The 15324-nt window shown below is 36.0% G+C and overlaps 1 protein-coding gene across 5 annotated transcripts in view; it reads right to left on the bottom strand.

The window, feature by feature from the left end:
* The window catches only part of Aasdh (aminoadipate-semialdehyde dehydrogenase), a 30362-nt gene that overhangs the window by 1370 nt on the left and 13668 nt on the right, over positions 1-15324 (bottom strand). For 3 of the 5 annotated variants that reach the window (XM_026386146.2, XM_026386163.2, XM_026386155.2), the window contains 9 exons: positions 13991-14232; positions 13389-13495; positions 12590-12762; positions 11468-11660; positions 10191-10306; positions 8738-9533; positions 3939-4102; positions 2297-2419; positions 1201-1332 (listed from right to left, as the gene is read on the bottom strand). In XM_026386146.2, coding sequence (XP_026241931.1) covers positions 1201-1332; positions 2297-2419; positions 3939-4102; positions 8738-9533; positions 10191-10306; positions 11468-11660; positions 12590-12762; positions 13389-13495; positions 13991-14232 — 2046 coding nt within the window. Of the gene's footprint in view, positions 1-1200; positions 1333-2296; positions 2420-3938; positions 4103-8737; positions 9534-10190; positions 10307-11467; positions 11661-12589; positions 12763-13388; positions 13496-13990; positions 14233-15324 lie in introns of those variants that run through there. The other 2 variants (XM_026386167.2, XM_026386171.2) reach the window with 2 other exon arrangements.

The raw sequence follows: 15324 nt of genomic DNA, 5'->3' as shown, positions 1-15324 counted from the left end.
TTCATTACAACTTATTACACAGAGCAAAAGGAACTGCTAAGTTAAGAAAGATGAATAAAATTAAAAGCATATAGAATCAAGCTAGGCATGGTGGTACACACCTGTAATCCCAGCAATTTGGGAGGCTGAGGCAAGAGAATCCCAAGTTTAAGGTTGGTCAGCCTCAGCAACTTTAGTGAGGCGCTAAACAACTTAGTGAGACCCCTTTCTCAAAATAAATAATAAAAAGGGTTGAGGACTTAGCTCAGTTGTAAAGTGCCCCTGGGCTCAATCCCTAGAACAACAACAAAAAAAAAGGCATACAGAATCAGGCTCAGTTGTTGATGAGCTATTTGTTGTAGCAAGTACACTCTCAAATCTACAAAATAATTCCCCAAATCCAGAATGTAGCAGAAATTGTGCATAAAGGAGCCACTGGAGAAATTTACAAAAGTGTTGATTATCCCAAGCAAAGAGCTAATATAACTCAGAAAAAGCCTACCTTGTCAGTCATAAAGTTGAGAAATGAGACAAACACAAAATGGAATTCTAACTGCAGAACAGATTTTGGTTTTCATATTAAAAGGTAAATGCATCTTTAAACGTTCTTTTCACCTTTATGCTGGGGATTAAACCCAGGAATATTCTACCACTGAACTACACAACAAGTCCTTTTTATCTTTTGAGACAGGATCTTGCTAAATTGTCCAAGCTTGCCTTGGGGGTGTGCCTTTGTGGTATATATTTTGTTTCTGGCAAGTGGAGTCTCTCTCCGCTTCCTGATCAGCATGTGAACAGTTTTGCTCCACCACACTCTTCCACTATGATGTTCTGCCTCACCCTGAGCCCTGAAGAATGGGGCCTGCTGTCTATCGATTGAGACTTCTGAAACCGTAAGCCCCCAAATAAACTTCTCCTCTACAATTGTTCTTGTCAGGTCTTTTAGTCACAGAAAAAGCTGACTAAAACACTAAATAACCTCTACAGAAGTTATAATAAAACTGGGAAAACACTATTAAAAATTTAAAACAAGGTTTAAGTAGAAATCTTTTAAACCCACTATATCATCATTCAAATAATAAGAAATCTATGATTTGACAATTAAGTAGAACTAGTCTGAACACAGTGCGTTGAATAATGACGTTCAAAATTTTATTTCCATTGTCACTTGCTACTGTGCCTTTAAGAAAGATATATAAAACATAACTATAACTTTCTTACCTGTTCTCCCAAGTGAGTAAAGCAGAGTAAATTCCCATCTACACAGCCAATACAGATGTACTGTTGGCAACACCGTGGGGAGGAGAAGAGTGGTTTTCCACAGGAATGTTTCCAAACTATGTTTCCAGTAGCCTGTCATGGGCAAAAAGTATTTCACAGCTCTTAAAATCATTCTACTAATCAGTTATCCTTTTAAAAACAAACTCATGAATCTCCCAGAGGCAGAGCTAGAACATGAGATTGCTACAGTAGTATGCTGACTACTGAAGCAAGAACACAGGTACACAACTATAAAATTAATCAGTGCTAATTATGAGAGCAGGGCTGGGGATGTGGCTCAAGTGGTAGCGCGCTCGCCTGGCATGCGTGCGGCCCGGGTTCGATCCTCAGCACCACATACAAACAAAGATGTTGTGTCTGCCAATAACTAAAAAATAAATATTAAAATAAAAAAAGAAAAAAAATAATTATGAGAGCAGATAAAAAGCTGCAAGAAAACCAACAAAGAAAAAAGCAGCACATAAGCTCTAGACATGAAGAAAAAGAGGGCTAGGGATGGAGCTTTTGCTAGGCAGATTGACCCCACAAAATATAAATTTAAAAAAACACACATACATTAAAAAAAAAAAGAAAACAACAACCCAGATTTCACCTTATAATGGAAAAGCAGTTCTTAGGATAACTAGGAAAATTATGTCTGAAAATTTTAAAAATAGGTAAAAAGAAAAACTTACGTATGAACTCAGATTATCTCATCTTCCCAGACTTACTGTCAATCATTTTTAACAAATCCAGGTTCAGTAATAAATGGATTATATCTAAATGAAAACTACTCACACTTTCAGAATCCAAAGCAAAAATTTTTTAAATATCAAAGAAAAGAGGGCTGGGGACGTGGCTTAAGTGGTAGCGCGCTCGCCTAGCATGCGTGAGGCACTGGGTTTGATTCTCGGCACCACATAAAAATAAAATAAAGATATTGTGTCCACCTAAAACTAAAAAATAAATATTAAAAAAAATCAAAAGAAAAAATATACACAGACACACACACACACACACACACACACACACACACACACACTTTTTTTTAACTTACAGGATTTATAGCCAATAAAAGTCCTCCCAGTGTAGCACAATACAAATGATGTGGAATCGGGTTCAAACAAGGAGAAGAAAAGACAGTTCCTCCACAAGCTAACCTCCAAACACACTTTTTTTCCTGCAAATAAGAACGGAAAATATGAGTTTTCTCGTGGGTAACTAATCCATATATCCCACCTCCCATGTATTATGTCTATTTAGTTAACAAAGATTTTTAACTCAGCAAAAAACACATGTCCATCGTGGGGAATCAACTTAGTATAAAGACAACAAAGGACATCCCCAGATATTCTGTTAATATTTTAGTATCTTCCCTTTTGATCTTTTTCATATATGTATATCTGTGTAGATTAATATAGTTTAAATAATTCTAAATAAATAACCTGGTATCATATTTACCTCACTTATTGTGTAAAATAACTTAAATATAATTTTAATTCATACTATCCCGTATGAACATAAAATAATTTCTCTCTCTACCTAACCACTGAAAATTGCTTTGAACCAATTATTAGGTATTAAAACGACTTGTTTGTTTTTGTGGGACTGAGAGTCAAATCCACGGGAGCTCTACCACTGAGCTACATACACCCTTAGTCCTTTTTATTTTTTATTTTGAGACAGGATCTTGTTGCTGAGGCTGGCCTCAAACTTGAGAATCTCTGCCTTATCCTCTAAGTCACTGAAATTATAGGCATGTACCACTGCACCTGGCTTTTAAACAACTTGGGTTTCTGATTATTTTGCCAGGATAAAATCTTAAAAAAAGAATTTTACTTGATCAAAAGATAGAAAATTGCTATCTATGATTAAACTGTTTATTCCTTAGAGTCCTCACCAGTTATAACTCTCTACTACTCTCCTCAGCAGTTCTGTTATCACTCCAACATTTTTTCTAATCTAACACTATTTATCTTACAGTTTTGATTTTCATCCCTTTGATTATTAAAGGTATGAAATATTTACATACATTTATTAGTCATTTTTTTCTTTGGGGTCCTAGGTATTTACATCCCTTAAATCTATTTTACTATCTGGATCCTCATTTTTCTTCCTCTAAATATTTATTTGCTTTTTATTTTAATTTATACTTACAATTTTTTATTCTTTCACAGTTATTGCAAAACTTTCCCCAGCTTGTTTCTTCTATTTTTATAATTCTTACATTAACTTAGTATTTTTATATAACCAGGTCTTAAAATATCTTACTGATATCTTACTTTGTAATTTTTTTCTATTGTTAAGATAATAATTCTAGGGGCTGACGCTGTGGCTCAGCCGTAGAGCACTCACCTAGCACATGTGAGGCACTGGGTTCAATCCTCAGCACCACATTAAAAAATAAATAAAAATAAAGATATTGTGTCCAACTACAACTAAAAAAATTCTTTTTAAAAAGATAATAATTCTAAGTTTTTTTATACTTCAAAATGTACTTGTGCTAAATTTGGTAAAGACATTAAAAATGCCTTAAGAACTGCTATTTATTACTATAAAAATCTAATAAAAAGTCTTATGATATTAAAACTTAATTAACCCCTGCTTAATAGTTAATACCTATTCCTAAAGTCAACAGCACCTGATAGTTTCTAACTCCTCTATGCTTACAATACAAGACCAATGAGGTGAATGCTTACATAAATATCTAAAGCATACACATGCTTGTCATGAGACCCAATATAAAAAAGGCCTGTGGTGGGATCCATGGTCGCTGAGCTTTTGACAGCATCCTCAGTAGTAAACATCCAGTATTTTTCTCCATTAATACTTTTCAAAACATAAACTAATCCATTGTAACAGCCTACAGAGAAACAAAATATAAAAGATGAGATTTAGATACATCACTGGAAGATAACTTTTTTAAAGTGGCCTCATCTGAGATTTATTGGTTAATGTCCCACTCAGCACAGATTCATTAGCCTAATACCCAGACTGTTTCCTTCCTGACCTAACTTTTCTACTATTTATCTTTGTCATTTTCCTGCAAGGCCCAAGAAACTCCTAGAGTAACCCAGTCCAGAGAACCTAGATTAATGTGTTCACAATAGACTCCTGAGGACTTCTCCAGCTCAGCTACACCACAAACCTTGGATTCCAGAAGTTAGAAAATAACTCTTTAGCCTAAATCATAACAATTTGTATTGGATGCTCTTCTTATGTATATAGTCTCTATGTTCACTCATCTAATTTAAATTTCAGCAACGTAAAGCAGAAACCAAATGAACAGTAGTCACTTATGTAAAACACCTATTTAGTAGTCATACCTTTTTTGTGTGTGCGGTATTGAACCCAAGGATGCTCTACCACTGAGCTACACTCTCAGCCATTTTTATGTTTTATTTTGAGACACTGTCTCATTAAGTTGCTCACACTATCTAGCCTCCTGAGTAGCTGTGACTATAGGCATGCATCACATCATCTGCTAATTATTAATAAGTACTATGAAGTGCTTCACAACCAAGAACACAATAAAGCATGGTGTGGCAGAGAAAGGATTTGATAAATATGGATTCAGATTTCACCAGGGCTGACACTGGGCAAATCATCCAGCACCAGTGAGACTCAGTTTATTCTTCTGCAGAATGTGCAGAATGTGGATTCATCTACTTACAAGGGTTATTGTAAACAAGAAGGGCTAACATTATTAACAGTTAATGTTCACTGAGCATTTACTATGTATCAGGCACTATGCTAAGTATTATATATCCACTAACTTATTTAAAACTCACAGTGAAGTAAGCACTATGTAAAAAGCACTATCTGCCTTTTACAGATGACAACATTGAAACATGAGAAATTAAGTCACTTGGGCAAAATTATAAAGGTAACATGTGGCAGAGCCAGTATTTAAATCTAAGAAGTCAAGTATTCTTAATAATGACAATAGACTGCTTTTCCCAGATTACAGCCATGGATGAGAAGACAGGGTAGGGGTCCCTGATCTTGGTTATAGTCAAATACCTAGCTAGAAGTAGGAGTGGTCAAAATCTACAAAGAAGAGATTACTCGACTTCCGTGTAATGAATCCATATTAAATCATAAGAATTTGAGGACAGTTATTTAGGGAAATCTCATTGGCCTCCATTCTCTAGATGGCAACGCCCATGGCCATGACCGTTTGCTGCTCACTTGAGGTTCAATTTCTAATATACTTTTTGTGCTGTAATTTTTTTTTTAAGAAGTAGCTGGACACAATACCTTTATTTTATTTATTTTTTGTATGTGATGCTGAGGATCAAACCCAGGGCCTCGCACGTGCTAGACGAGTGCTCTACTGATAAGCCACAATCCCAGCCCCTGTGCTGTCTTTTTTCTGAGACTACTTAGTGACACAAAAATAGCAAACTCCTGCTTAGTAATAATATTTCTTTCAGTTAAATTCAATTCCAGGGCTGGGGATGTGGTTCAAGTGGTAGCGCACTCGCCTGGCATGCATGCGGCCTGGGTTCAATCCTCAGCACCACATACAAACAAAGATGTTGTGTCCGCCGAGAACTAAAAAATAAATATTAAAAAAATTCTCGCTCTCTCTCTTAAAAAAAAATAAATTCAATTCCAAAAATATATATATATGAAAATCATTGTGGCTAGGGTTAGACAAAGATTGCTTAGATACAACACCTAAAGCACAACTCAATAAAAAATAAATAAAATAAAATAAATTGAGCTGGGTGTGGTAGCACATACCTGCAATCCCAGCAACTCAGGACACTGAGGCAAGACCAAGGAGTTCAAGGCCACCTTGCATAATTTAGCAAGACCCTGTCCCAAAATAAAAAACAGAAAAGGGCTGGGATACAGCTCAGTGGTAGAGGGCTGCTGGGTTCTATCCCCAGAACCAGGGGGAAAAACATATTTCATCAAATTAAGAATTTCTCTTCAAAAGATACTATGTAATCCCAGCTACACAGGAGACAGATGCAAGAGGATCATAAATTTAAGGCCAGCCTGGGCAATTTAGTAAGACCCTGTCTTAAAAACAAAAGGGGGCTGGGGATGTAACTCAATGACAGAGGGTCCCTGGGTTCAATCCTTAGTACTTCAAAAAGGAAAAAAAAATAATAATAAAGATACTATGTTAAGAAAATGATAAAACAAGCAACAGACTGGGAGAAAAATACATCTTATAAAAGACTCATATCCAGGGCTGGAGATGTAGCTCAGTGGTAAAGAGTGGGCCTAATATGCAGGAGGCCTTGAGTTTAATCCCCAACATTGCAAAAATAAAACAAACAAAATAGGACTTGTATCTTGCCTTTCCCTAGTGACTAATGATATTGAACAGCTTTTCTTTTTTTTTTTTTTTTTTTTTCCAGTACTGGGGATTGAACCCACGAGCACATTATCACTGAGCTACATTTCTAATTCTTTTTAAATTTTTTTTGTTAGTTGTAGATGAACACAATACCTTTATATTTTTAAGTGGTGCTGAAGATCAAACCCAGCGCCTCCTCCTGTGTTAGGCAAGCGCTCCAGCCCTGAGATACAACCCCAGCCCCGTCTCCTCCAGTCCTTTTTTATTTTTATTTTTTAGTTGTTGATGGACCTTTATTTTATTCATTTATTTATATGCAGTGCTAAGAATCTAACCCAATGCCTCACACATGCAAGGCAAGCATTCTACCACTAAGCCACAACCCCAATCCCTCCTCCCGTCCTTTTTAATTTTTGAGACAGGGTCTCACTAAGTTGCTTAGGGCATTGCAAAGCTGCTGAGGTGGCTCTGAACTTGCAATCCTTACTTTGTAGCCTCCCTAGTCGCTGGGATTATAGATGTGAGCTACTGCCCATATGTAGTGCAGCTTCCATAGGCTTATTTGCAATCTGTCTGTTCAGATCTTTTGTGCATTTTTAAACTTGCATCTAGACTCAAGGCCTGTGGTCACTCAGAACAAGAATGCTTGAACTCATGCCCAGTCTAGCTTCTCAGAATACAAACAGGAATTTCAACAAGTTAATTTCGGGATGGGCATTACTCTAGAACTGATAATCTCATGTAAAACTGAAAGTTTCCTCTTCTATAATTTTCAAAATGTAGGTGTTTAAAATGAAATTACCAAATTTAGATTCAAGTAGGTCCCAGCTAGCACAGCACAAGCAAGGGAACAAATTTTGAAGTACTTAGTCTGAAAAGTTTGACAGATTCCATCAGCATATAAAGTGAAACCTTATGTACCTGGGGGAGTAAAAAGTGTAATGAGGGAGAGACATCACACTTGAGAGGTCCACATTTCTAGCAAAGTCACCTCTACCTTAAGGAACTGAATCGAAGCTAGTAACTAACACTTCCTAAGCAACTGGTGTGTAGTACTTACCTGGCAAGGTACTAAGGGGTTCATAAAAAATCATCTTACCTAATCCTCCCAAAGGTTCTAGGATGATTATAGTTTTAAATTAAGTCCATAACTGGGTGCAATGATGCATGACTGTAATCCCAGCAACTTGAGTTCAAAGCTAGCCTCAGCAACTTAGTGAGACACTGTCTCAAAATAAAAAATAAAAAGGGTTGGGGAAGTGGCTCAGTAGTTAAGTGCCCCTGGGTTCAATTCCCAGAACCAAAAAATAAAAATAAAATAAGCCCATAAATTCTTTGCTTTTCTTCCTTTAAGAGGTGGAGTCTAATTCCCCTCCCCTTGAATGTGGGCTTCTAATGAATGGAATAAAGCAAAATGATAGTATACAAGTTTAGAGACTGGGTCCTAAATGGTTCTGGGTTCTTCCTCACTTAATCACTCATTCTGAGGGAAGTTGGCTGCCATGTGAAGACAGTCAAGCGGCCTACAGAGGAGGGGCTCATGTGGCCCAAAATGTAGCTTCCCATCAAGACCCAGCAAAGAACTGAGGTCCTCTGCCGAGAGCAATGTGAATAAGCCATCTTGGAAGCAGATTTTTTAGCCAAAGTTAAAGCCTTCAGATGGTTATAGAAACATGAGAGACTTTGCATGAGACAGGCTCGCTAAGCTGCTCCTAAATTCCTGACACACAAACTGTAAGATAATAAATGTTTGTGGCTCTAGGTCCTTAAGTTTTGGGAAAATGTGTGATGTAACAACACACTTCATTATTTTTTCCATGAGAAAATTGAAGTTCAAAGAGGTTCAGCAATTTGTCAAAGGTCACAGAGTTTATAACATCTATGGCATTAAGTTCAAACCCAAGAACTTTGACCCCCAAGGTCCATATTATTCAGCGCAGACTAAATCATTATTCTTTGGCATCCACCAAAACCATCATACATACTTTAAACAAAAAAAATGTGTGTGGGGTGGGAGGCGGGAATCGAACCCAGGGCCTCATGCATTTCAGGCAAGCACTTTACCACTGACCTACATTCCCAGTCCCCCACCATTTTTTTTTTTTAATTTAACTCAGCCCTACTAGCATTATTGTAAGGTAATTCAATTTAACCTGACAAACCTCAAATTCAGAAACTTACCCACCATGATAAAGTTTCCACATTTAGATACACATGCTGATGACTCAATCCGATCTCCCAAAGTCTGTTCCCATCTCACCTTCCCAGAATAAAGGTCAACTGCCTTCATTCTATGAGAATGAGAGCCAATGTACACAGTTGCAGAAGACTTATCAACAGCTGGTATTATAACCAGAGGGGAAGCATCTACACATTTGCCTGAGTCTGACCTCCACCGAATATGTAACTCCATTTTTTCAGCTCCTATCACAGGTTTCCCCTCTTCACAAACTTTTGCAACATAGGATGGATCTTCTGACTTCCCAAAGATAGCTGGAGGACTTAAGCTTTTCAAATTCTCAATGTTGGTCTGTATAGTGAAGTCAGAAGAACAGGCTGAAGGGTAATGTCCTAACATAGTTAAAAACCTACTAGTATTTAGAGACAAAATCTGACTCCCTCTGCTCAGTGCAATAAAGGCATTTATCTCACTGTCATAACTTAAAGGCAGGAGAGAACTCTTATATAAAGATTTTCCACTGGCTTCCTCTTGATTGGTGTCACTGAGTTTCCTCTTTGTGGCATAACTCTTGCTGAATGTTTCATCTTCATCTGGAAACACTATTTGAAGAATGTGATTGTAAATTTCTAAAATGGAACTGCTGAGAATAATTTCCAGAAGGCCAGGTACTGATGTTCCAACAAGTTCCTCAATCTCATTAAGAAGCCGTATGGATTTTAAAGAATCTCCACCACTATTTAAGAAGAGTGATTCTTCAGGAACCTTCAAAAGATCTTCTGAGAGACCCAGAACAGACTAGAGTGAGAGAAGGGAGAAATATGGTAAAAGCCCCAAACCAAAAACTCCATTACTTACAAGTAAGATACAAAGATCACAGTATCTACATTGAAGATATAAACCTCAAGATAAAAAATAGATATTGTAATAATTAAAATAATTTTTTTCTTTATACAAAAGGAAACCAACACTATGCTAACCAATTCTGTTACAAACTCATTATACAATTTCAAAATATACTTTCCTTTAGAGCAGTCTTCCAACCCATAAAACAAGGAACAAGGCAACAAAAACATCTGATTTACTAATTATACACTCTCTAAAATACTAAGATTGAACTGGGCTCAATTCCCAGTACTTTAAAAAACAAAAATTTCTTTAAACAGAAACACAGGTTGTTACTAAAGTTGTTTTGGACTAATAACATAATTCTAAATGTAAATTAGTCAAGACAGGCCTCATCTACCTACACCCTAACTACTTTGCTTCCTATACATTTCTTAGTGGGAAATTTGTCTAAAAGTCTAACTTTAATTTTTATATAAATTGAATACATATTACCTGACTTTTGGGCATTGATAACATTCCTACAAAATTTTTTCAGACTTATCAGGATGCTACCATTCCCTAAAATGAACTCTTTATAATAATAAACTTGTATTTTAAAAGTTGTACCTTCCATAAAAATTGTAATTTTTCCCAAAGCTCCTCTTTTCCATTGAGTTTCTTCTCAGGCTTTGAATTCATGTAGTCTAAATATATCTTGTTTAACTCAGAAACATCAATTTTGCCTTAATATAAAAGAGAAATAATACATTTTAAAATAATATTTAAAATTTACCCTCAGTGCCAAGTGTCATTCAGTGGTAGAGCGCATGTTTACATGTATAAGGCTCTGGGTTTGATCCCCAATACCACAAATGAATAAATACAATTTTGTATCAAAGATATTTTATATCTTCATTAGCCATGCATAATTTTCATTAAAAAGAAATCATATAGAAATCATATAGTTTGTAAAAGATAATCAATTCTTATGAAAATAGTCCAATGCTACAAAGAATGTAGTAATAGCGAAGAGCAAAGAAGCTAAATATTTATGTAATTTAAAGAGCTAAAAAGAAATAGTACTGTTAAGTGAGAAATTATTACATTTGAAGTATACAGTAAATAAAAATTAAGTTGAGAAGGTAATATAATATAAACATTAGGAGCATATTTTAAAGACAATACTAGGCAGAATTTTAATACCATCTAATGGTTGATTTCATATGTCAATTTGAGTGGGTCACAGGATGCCCGATTAAACACTATATCTGGTGACTATAACAGTATTTCAGATTGAGACTAAGGAATCAGTGGACTCAGGAAAGGAGACTGCTCCCCCTCCAAGTGTTGGTTATCATCCAATCCCTAGAAGTCCTGAACAAAACAAAAGACAGAAGAAGGAGCTTGTTTGAGCTGGGACATCTTATCTTGTCTTCTCCTTCCCTGTGGGGTTTGTATCATTTTGAGGCCTGTAAATTCATTGTGAATTATACCACTAGCTTTCCTGGGTCTCCAGGTTGTAGAAAGAGCATGGGATTTCTCAGCCTCTATAAGCACATGAGACAATTTCTTATAATACATCTCCTTTTTATATATCTATCTAAAAATCAGTCCTGTGTCTCTAGAGAATCCTGATTAATACAAGCACAAACTAGCAAAGTGATTTTGGGAAAATTAGCTCACCTCTTTTAACCTTATTTTCCTCAGCTATAAATGGGAATATATCACCTATCCACAGGATTTTCTGAAGATGGGTTAATTATACAAAGTATTTAACAGAGGTTCTACTACAAGAAATGCTAGTATCATTTATCATAATAGAGATTTATGTGGCCACTAAACTAGTATGAATACACTTAGTATTATCTGTCATCATTGAATATAGCTGCTTTAAATTATTTTACCATGAGACGTAAATGGCAGAGTATCAATCAGCACAATCTCGTCCGGGATTGCATGATTTGGAAGATATTTCTGCAGTTCTTTAAAGATGTAATTCTTCACTAAATCATCTTTGGACACTATGAAGAGAATTAATTTTTCCTGATTATACCATGTAACTGCACAAGATTCCACTTGCTGAAGTTCTTCAGCAACCTATAAGAGAGAATATTCCAATTTGCCAATGAAGACATTTAAAAATGAACTTTGATGTTCTAATTTTTTTAAAAAACTTGCAGCTGACTGGCACCTGATCCCCCAACCTAAAGGGTCAGCTGCAAGTTTCTTTAAAAATAATTAATTAATTAATTAAAAAATAAAAGGGCTGGGGATATGGCTCAGTATCTAAGCACTCTAGGTTCAATCACTGATTTAAAAAAAAAAAAGTATAGTTGAATTATATTCTGGAATATCCTAGAGATCTTTTTAAAAAACTGCTCTGGGAGTAATAGCACACACCTATAATCCCAGCAGCTCAGGAGGCTGATGCAGGAGAATCATGAGTTTAAAGCCAGCCTCAGCAAAAGTGAGGCACTAAGCAACTCAGTGAGACCCTGTCTCTAAATACAAAATAGGGCAGGGTATGTGGCTCAGTGGTCAAGTGCCCCTGAGTTCAAGCCCCAGTACAAAAAAAAAAAAAAAAAAAATTGTCCTAAAGCAAATAAATTTACTTTCACAGATCTCAAAACCCATTCTGTCAATAATTTAAAAAATAATCACTTCCAGGCACAGTGGCACATGCCTATATTTTTAATTCCAGTGACTTGGGAGGATAAAGCAAGAGGATCACAAGTTCAAGATCAGCCTCAGCAACTTAGTGAGACCCTGTCTCAAAATAAAAAATTAAAAGGGCCAGGGATATAGCTCAATAGTAGAGTGCCTCTGGGTTCAATCCTTGGTTCTAAAAAAAACAACTCTATTTATGCTGGGAATAAGAGGCATACTGAACATTTAGTGTGATTCATCACGAACACAAAAATCTCAGACAAAAATAATTGATAAAAGAACCTGGTATAGAAAATTGGTGGTAATCACCTCCAATACCTACATGTATTAATAGATACTTAATATTTAAATAGCTATACCTGCTGCAGAAGCTCAATGTTAAGACGTTTACCATGGCGTTTGATCTGACTGTCCTTTCGTCCCAAGAAAAACATCTCTCCATCTTTCACAGTCACAAAGTCTCCTGTGGCTCGCATTGTGCCAAGAGGTACTGTTATTTCATCATCAACAAAACACACTCTGTTTTTACCACCTTCCAAAGATATAAACACCAATGTCATAAAAATGCATGGAAAATATATTTTAAAACCATAAACTTAACTACAACTTCAAACTCAGTTACTAACACTCAAAATTTGAACATTTATATTAAAAGGGGGCTCACTTTTAAATGCTGCCAGATAGTATGGTGGCGCACACCTGTAATCCCATTGGCTCAGGAGGAAGGAGGAAAGGGAGTTCAGCAAAAGCAAGGTGCTTAGCTACTCAGTGAGACCCTGTCTCTAAATAAAATACAAAATGGGGCTGAGAATAGGTCTCAGTGGTTGAGTGCCTGTGAGTTCAATCCCCAGTACCAAAAAAAAAAAAAAAAATTTAGACATAACAAGCTTATTTGTAAAAATGTTGTTTTTAAAAATTCTATAATAATCATTAAATATAATTTTTATATAACAGTCCAAGTTAGTTTCTAAATTAATTTTATTAGAGTATTAGGCACTGTACATAGTTATGGCAACATGAAATATTTCATGATTGGAATGAGATTGAAAATTACAACTGAAAAGCATATTAGACATTATAAAAATCAAGAATAAGATAAACACATTAGCTGTTCTTCCTGAAAAAAAAATTATTGCCAATCAACAAATGTAAAAGAACCTAAAAATACTTGGCCACTGCCTTCTTGAATTGTGAATCCATTTGTATCTCTGACTTCAACTACAGTTCCAAGCAAAGGAAATCCCAGTTGTACAGGCATATCACATCTAAGAAAAACAAACCCAAAGCAGATTTAAAATTTTACATTTGAAAAGAATATTTCCTAGTGTATTTAAATCACATTACACCAAATAAAGAAAAAAAGGAAGTCTATTATAAATCAAAGATTTCCAAGAGGAAACGGTTAGGTGGAAATATTGTCACGTATATTGTTCATTATAATTTAGTCACAAAAAGTTCTAGCAGGGTCTCAGCACCAGTTATAATAAGGATTCCTAACTTAAAATACTAGGTAAATAGGGTTTCTAAAATTATTACTCCTGTGCCTATCAAAATACAATTAGCAGGGGGGTAGGCATATAGCTCAGGGGTAGAGTATATACTTGGCATTTGAGGCCCTGGGTTCAATCACAAGCACCAACCAACCCCAACCCCACCCCCCACCCCCAAAATTCAAAAACACCAACAACAAAAACCCCACTCATGGCACTAAAATCTTGAAAAAAACACAATTTCCTATCTGGAATAATTAAAATCCTTACTTCAAAGTAGAGTTAAGAATCTTCTCTGGAATCCTATAAGTGGTCGCCCAGCTTGATACCTCTGTGACACCATAAATGTTGAATATCTGTGTTTTATTGCCTTCTCCTCTCCAGCTTTTGAGAACAGTCAATGATGGGAATGCTTCCCCACCGAGAGCTAACACCCGAAGAGAAGTACTAGATGATAAAATAGTTGACTTAATAAGCTGAGATCCAAATCTTCTAAGCAATGTTGGCGTCGCCTGTAGATACATTAAAATAATTTCTTTCTGTCTCTTCACTTCTTGAAAAGGTAAACACTGTAATAATTAATTCACAGCATTTCATTTGAAGTTCCCAGCCATAAAATTATTGCTCATTGATTCATGGATCATTTTCTTCACTGTGTCCTCACATGATGGAAGGGCCAAGGGTCTCTCTTGGGCCTCTTTTTTTTTTTTTTTTTTTGGTACCAGGGTTTGAACCTCTGAGCTACATCCCCCAGCCCTATTTTTTGTACTTTATATTTAGAGACAGGGTTTCAATGAGTTGTTTAACGAGTTGGCATTGCTGAGGCTGGTTTTGAACTCTAGATCCTCCTGTCTCAGCCTCCTGACCTGCTATGATTATTCTGAAATACATATCAAATGGCAAATCATATTTAGGAAACGATTGATGTATGCATTATCTTTTTTATGGGGACAGGGATTATGCTTTAGGAAAAAAGGTATGCAAAAATATTAGTTGTTTCATTATATAGTTTATAAGAAAAGATTTAAAGTTAAAATGATAAATGTGTTTACTAATTCCAGCAGTCTTCCCTTCTTCACCCTGATCCTACCCCTAGGATTTTCTATAAGATCATGTCATCTGTGTATGAAGAGTTTTATTTCCTCCTATCCAATGTAGGTGACTTTAATTCTTTCCTTCTCCTTCTCCTTCTTCCTCCTTCTCTTCCTTTTCTTTTTATCTTATTGTGCTGGCTAGAACCGCCAAAACAATGCTGAAAAGTGGTAAAAGTAAACACCTTTGCCTTGTTCTAAATCTTAAGTTGAGAGCATGCGGAGTTTCATCAGCTGTAGTTTGGTTTTTGCGTGTGTGTGTCTGTGTGTGTGTGTGTGTGTGTGTGTGTGTGTGTGTGTGAGTAGTATTGGGAATTGGACTCCAGGCCTCTTGCTTGCTAGGCAGGTGCTCTACCACTGAGCTATGTCCCCAGTCCTAGTTGGTTTTTTTAAACAACAGATGCTCTTTATGATTTGAGGAGAAGTTTCCTTCAACTCAAAGTTTGTTTAAAGATTTTTTTTTTTTTTTTTGGTGCTGGGGATTAAACTCAGGGGCACTCAACCACTGAGCCA

The sequence above is a fragment of the Urocitellus parryii genome, chromosome 10 (genome assembly GCF_045843805.1).
Source record: "Urocitellus parryii isolate mUroPar1 chromosome 10, mUroPar1.hap1, whole genome shotgun sequence".
Lineage (NCBI taxonomy): Eukaryota > Metazoa > Chordata > Mammalia > Rodentia > Sciuridae > Urocitellus > Urocitellus parryii.
Note: the sequence above shows the minus strand (reverse complement) of the source record. Positions and strands in the feature narration are given on the sequence as shown.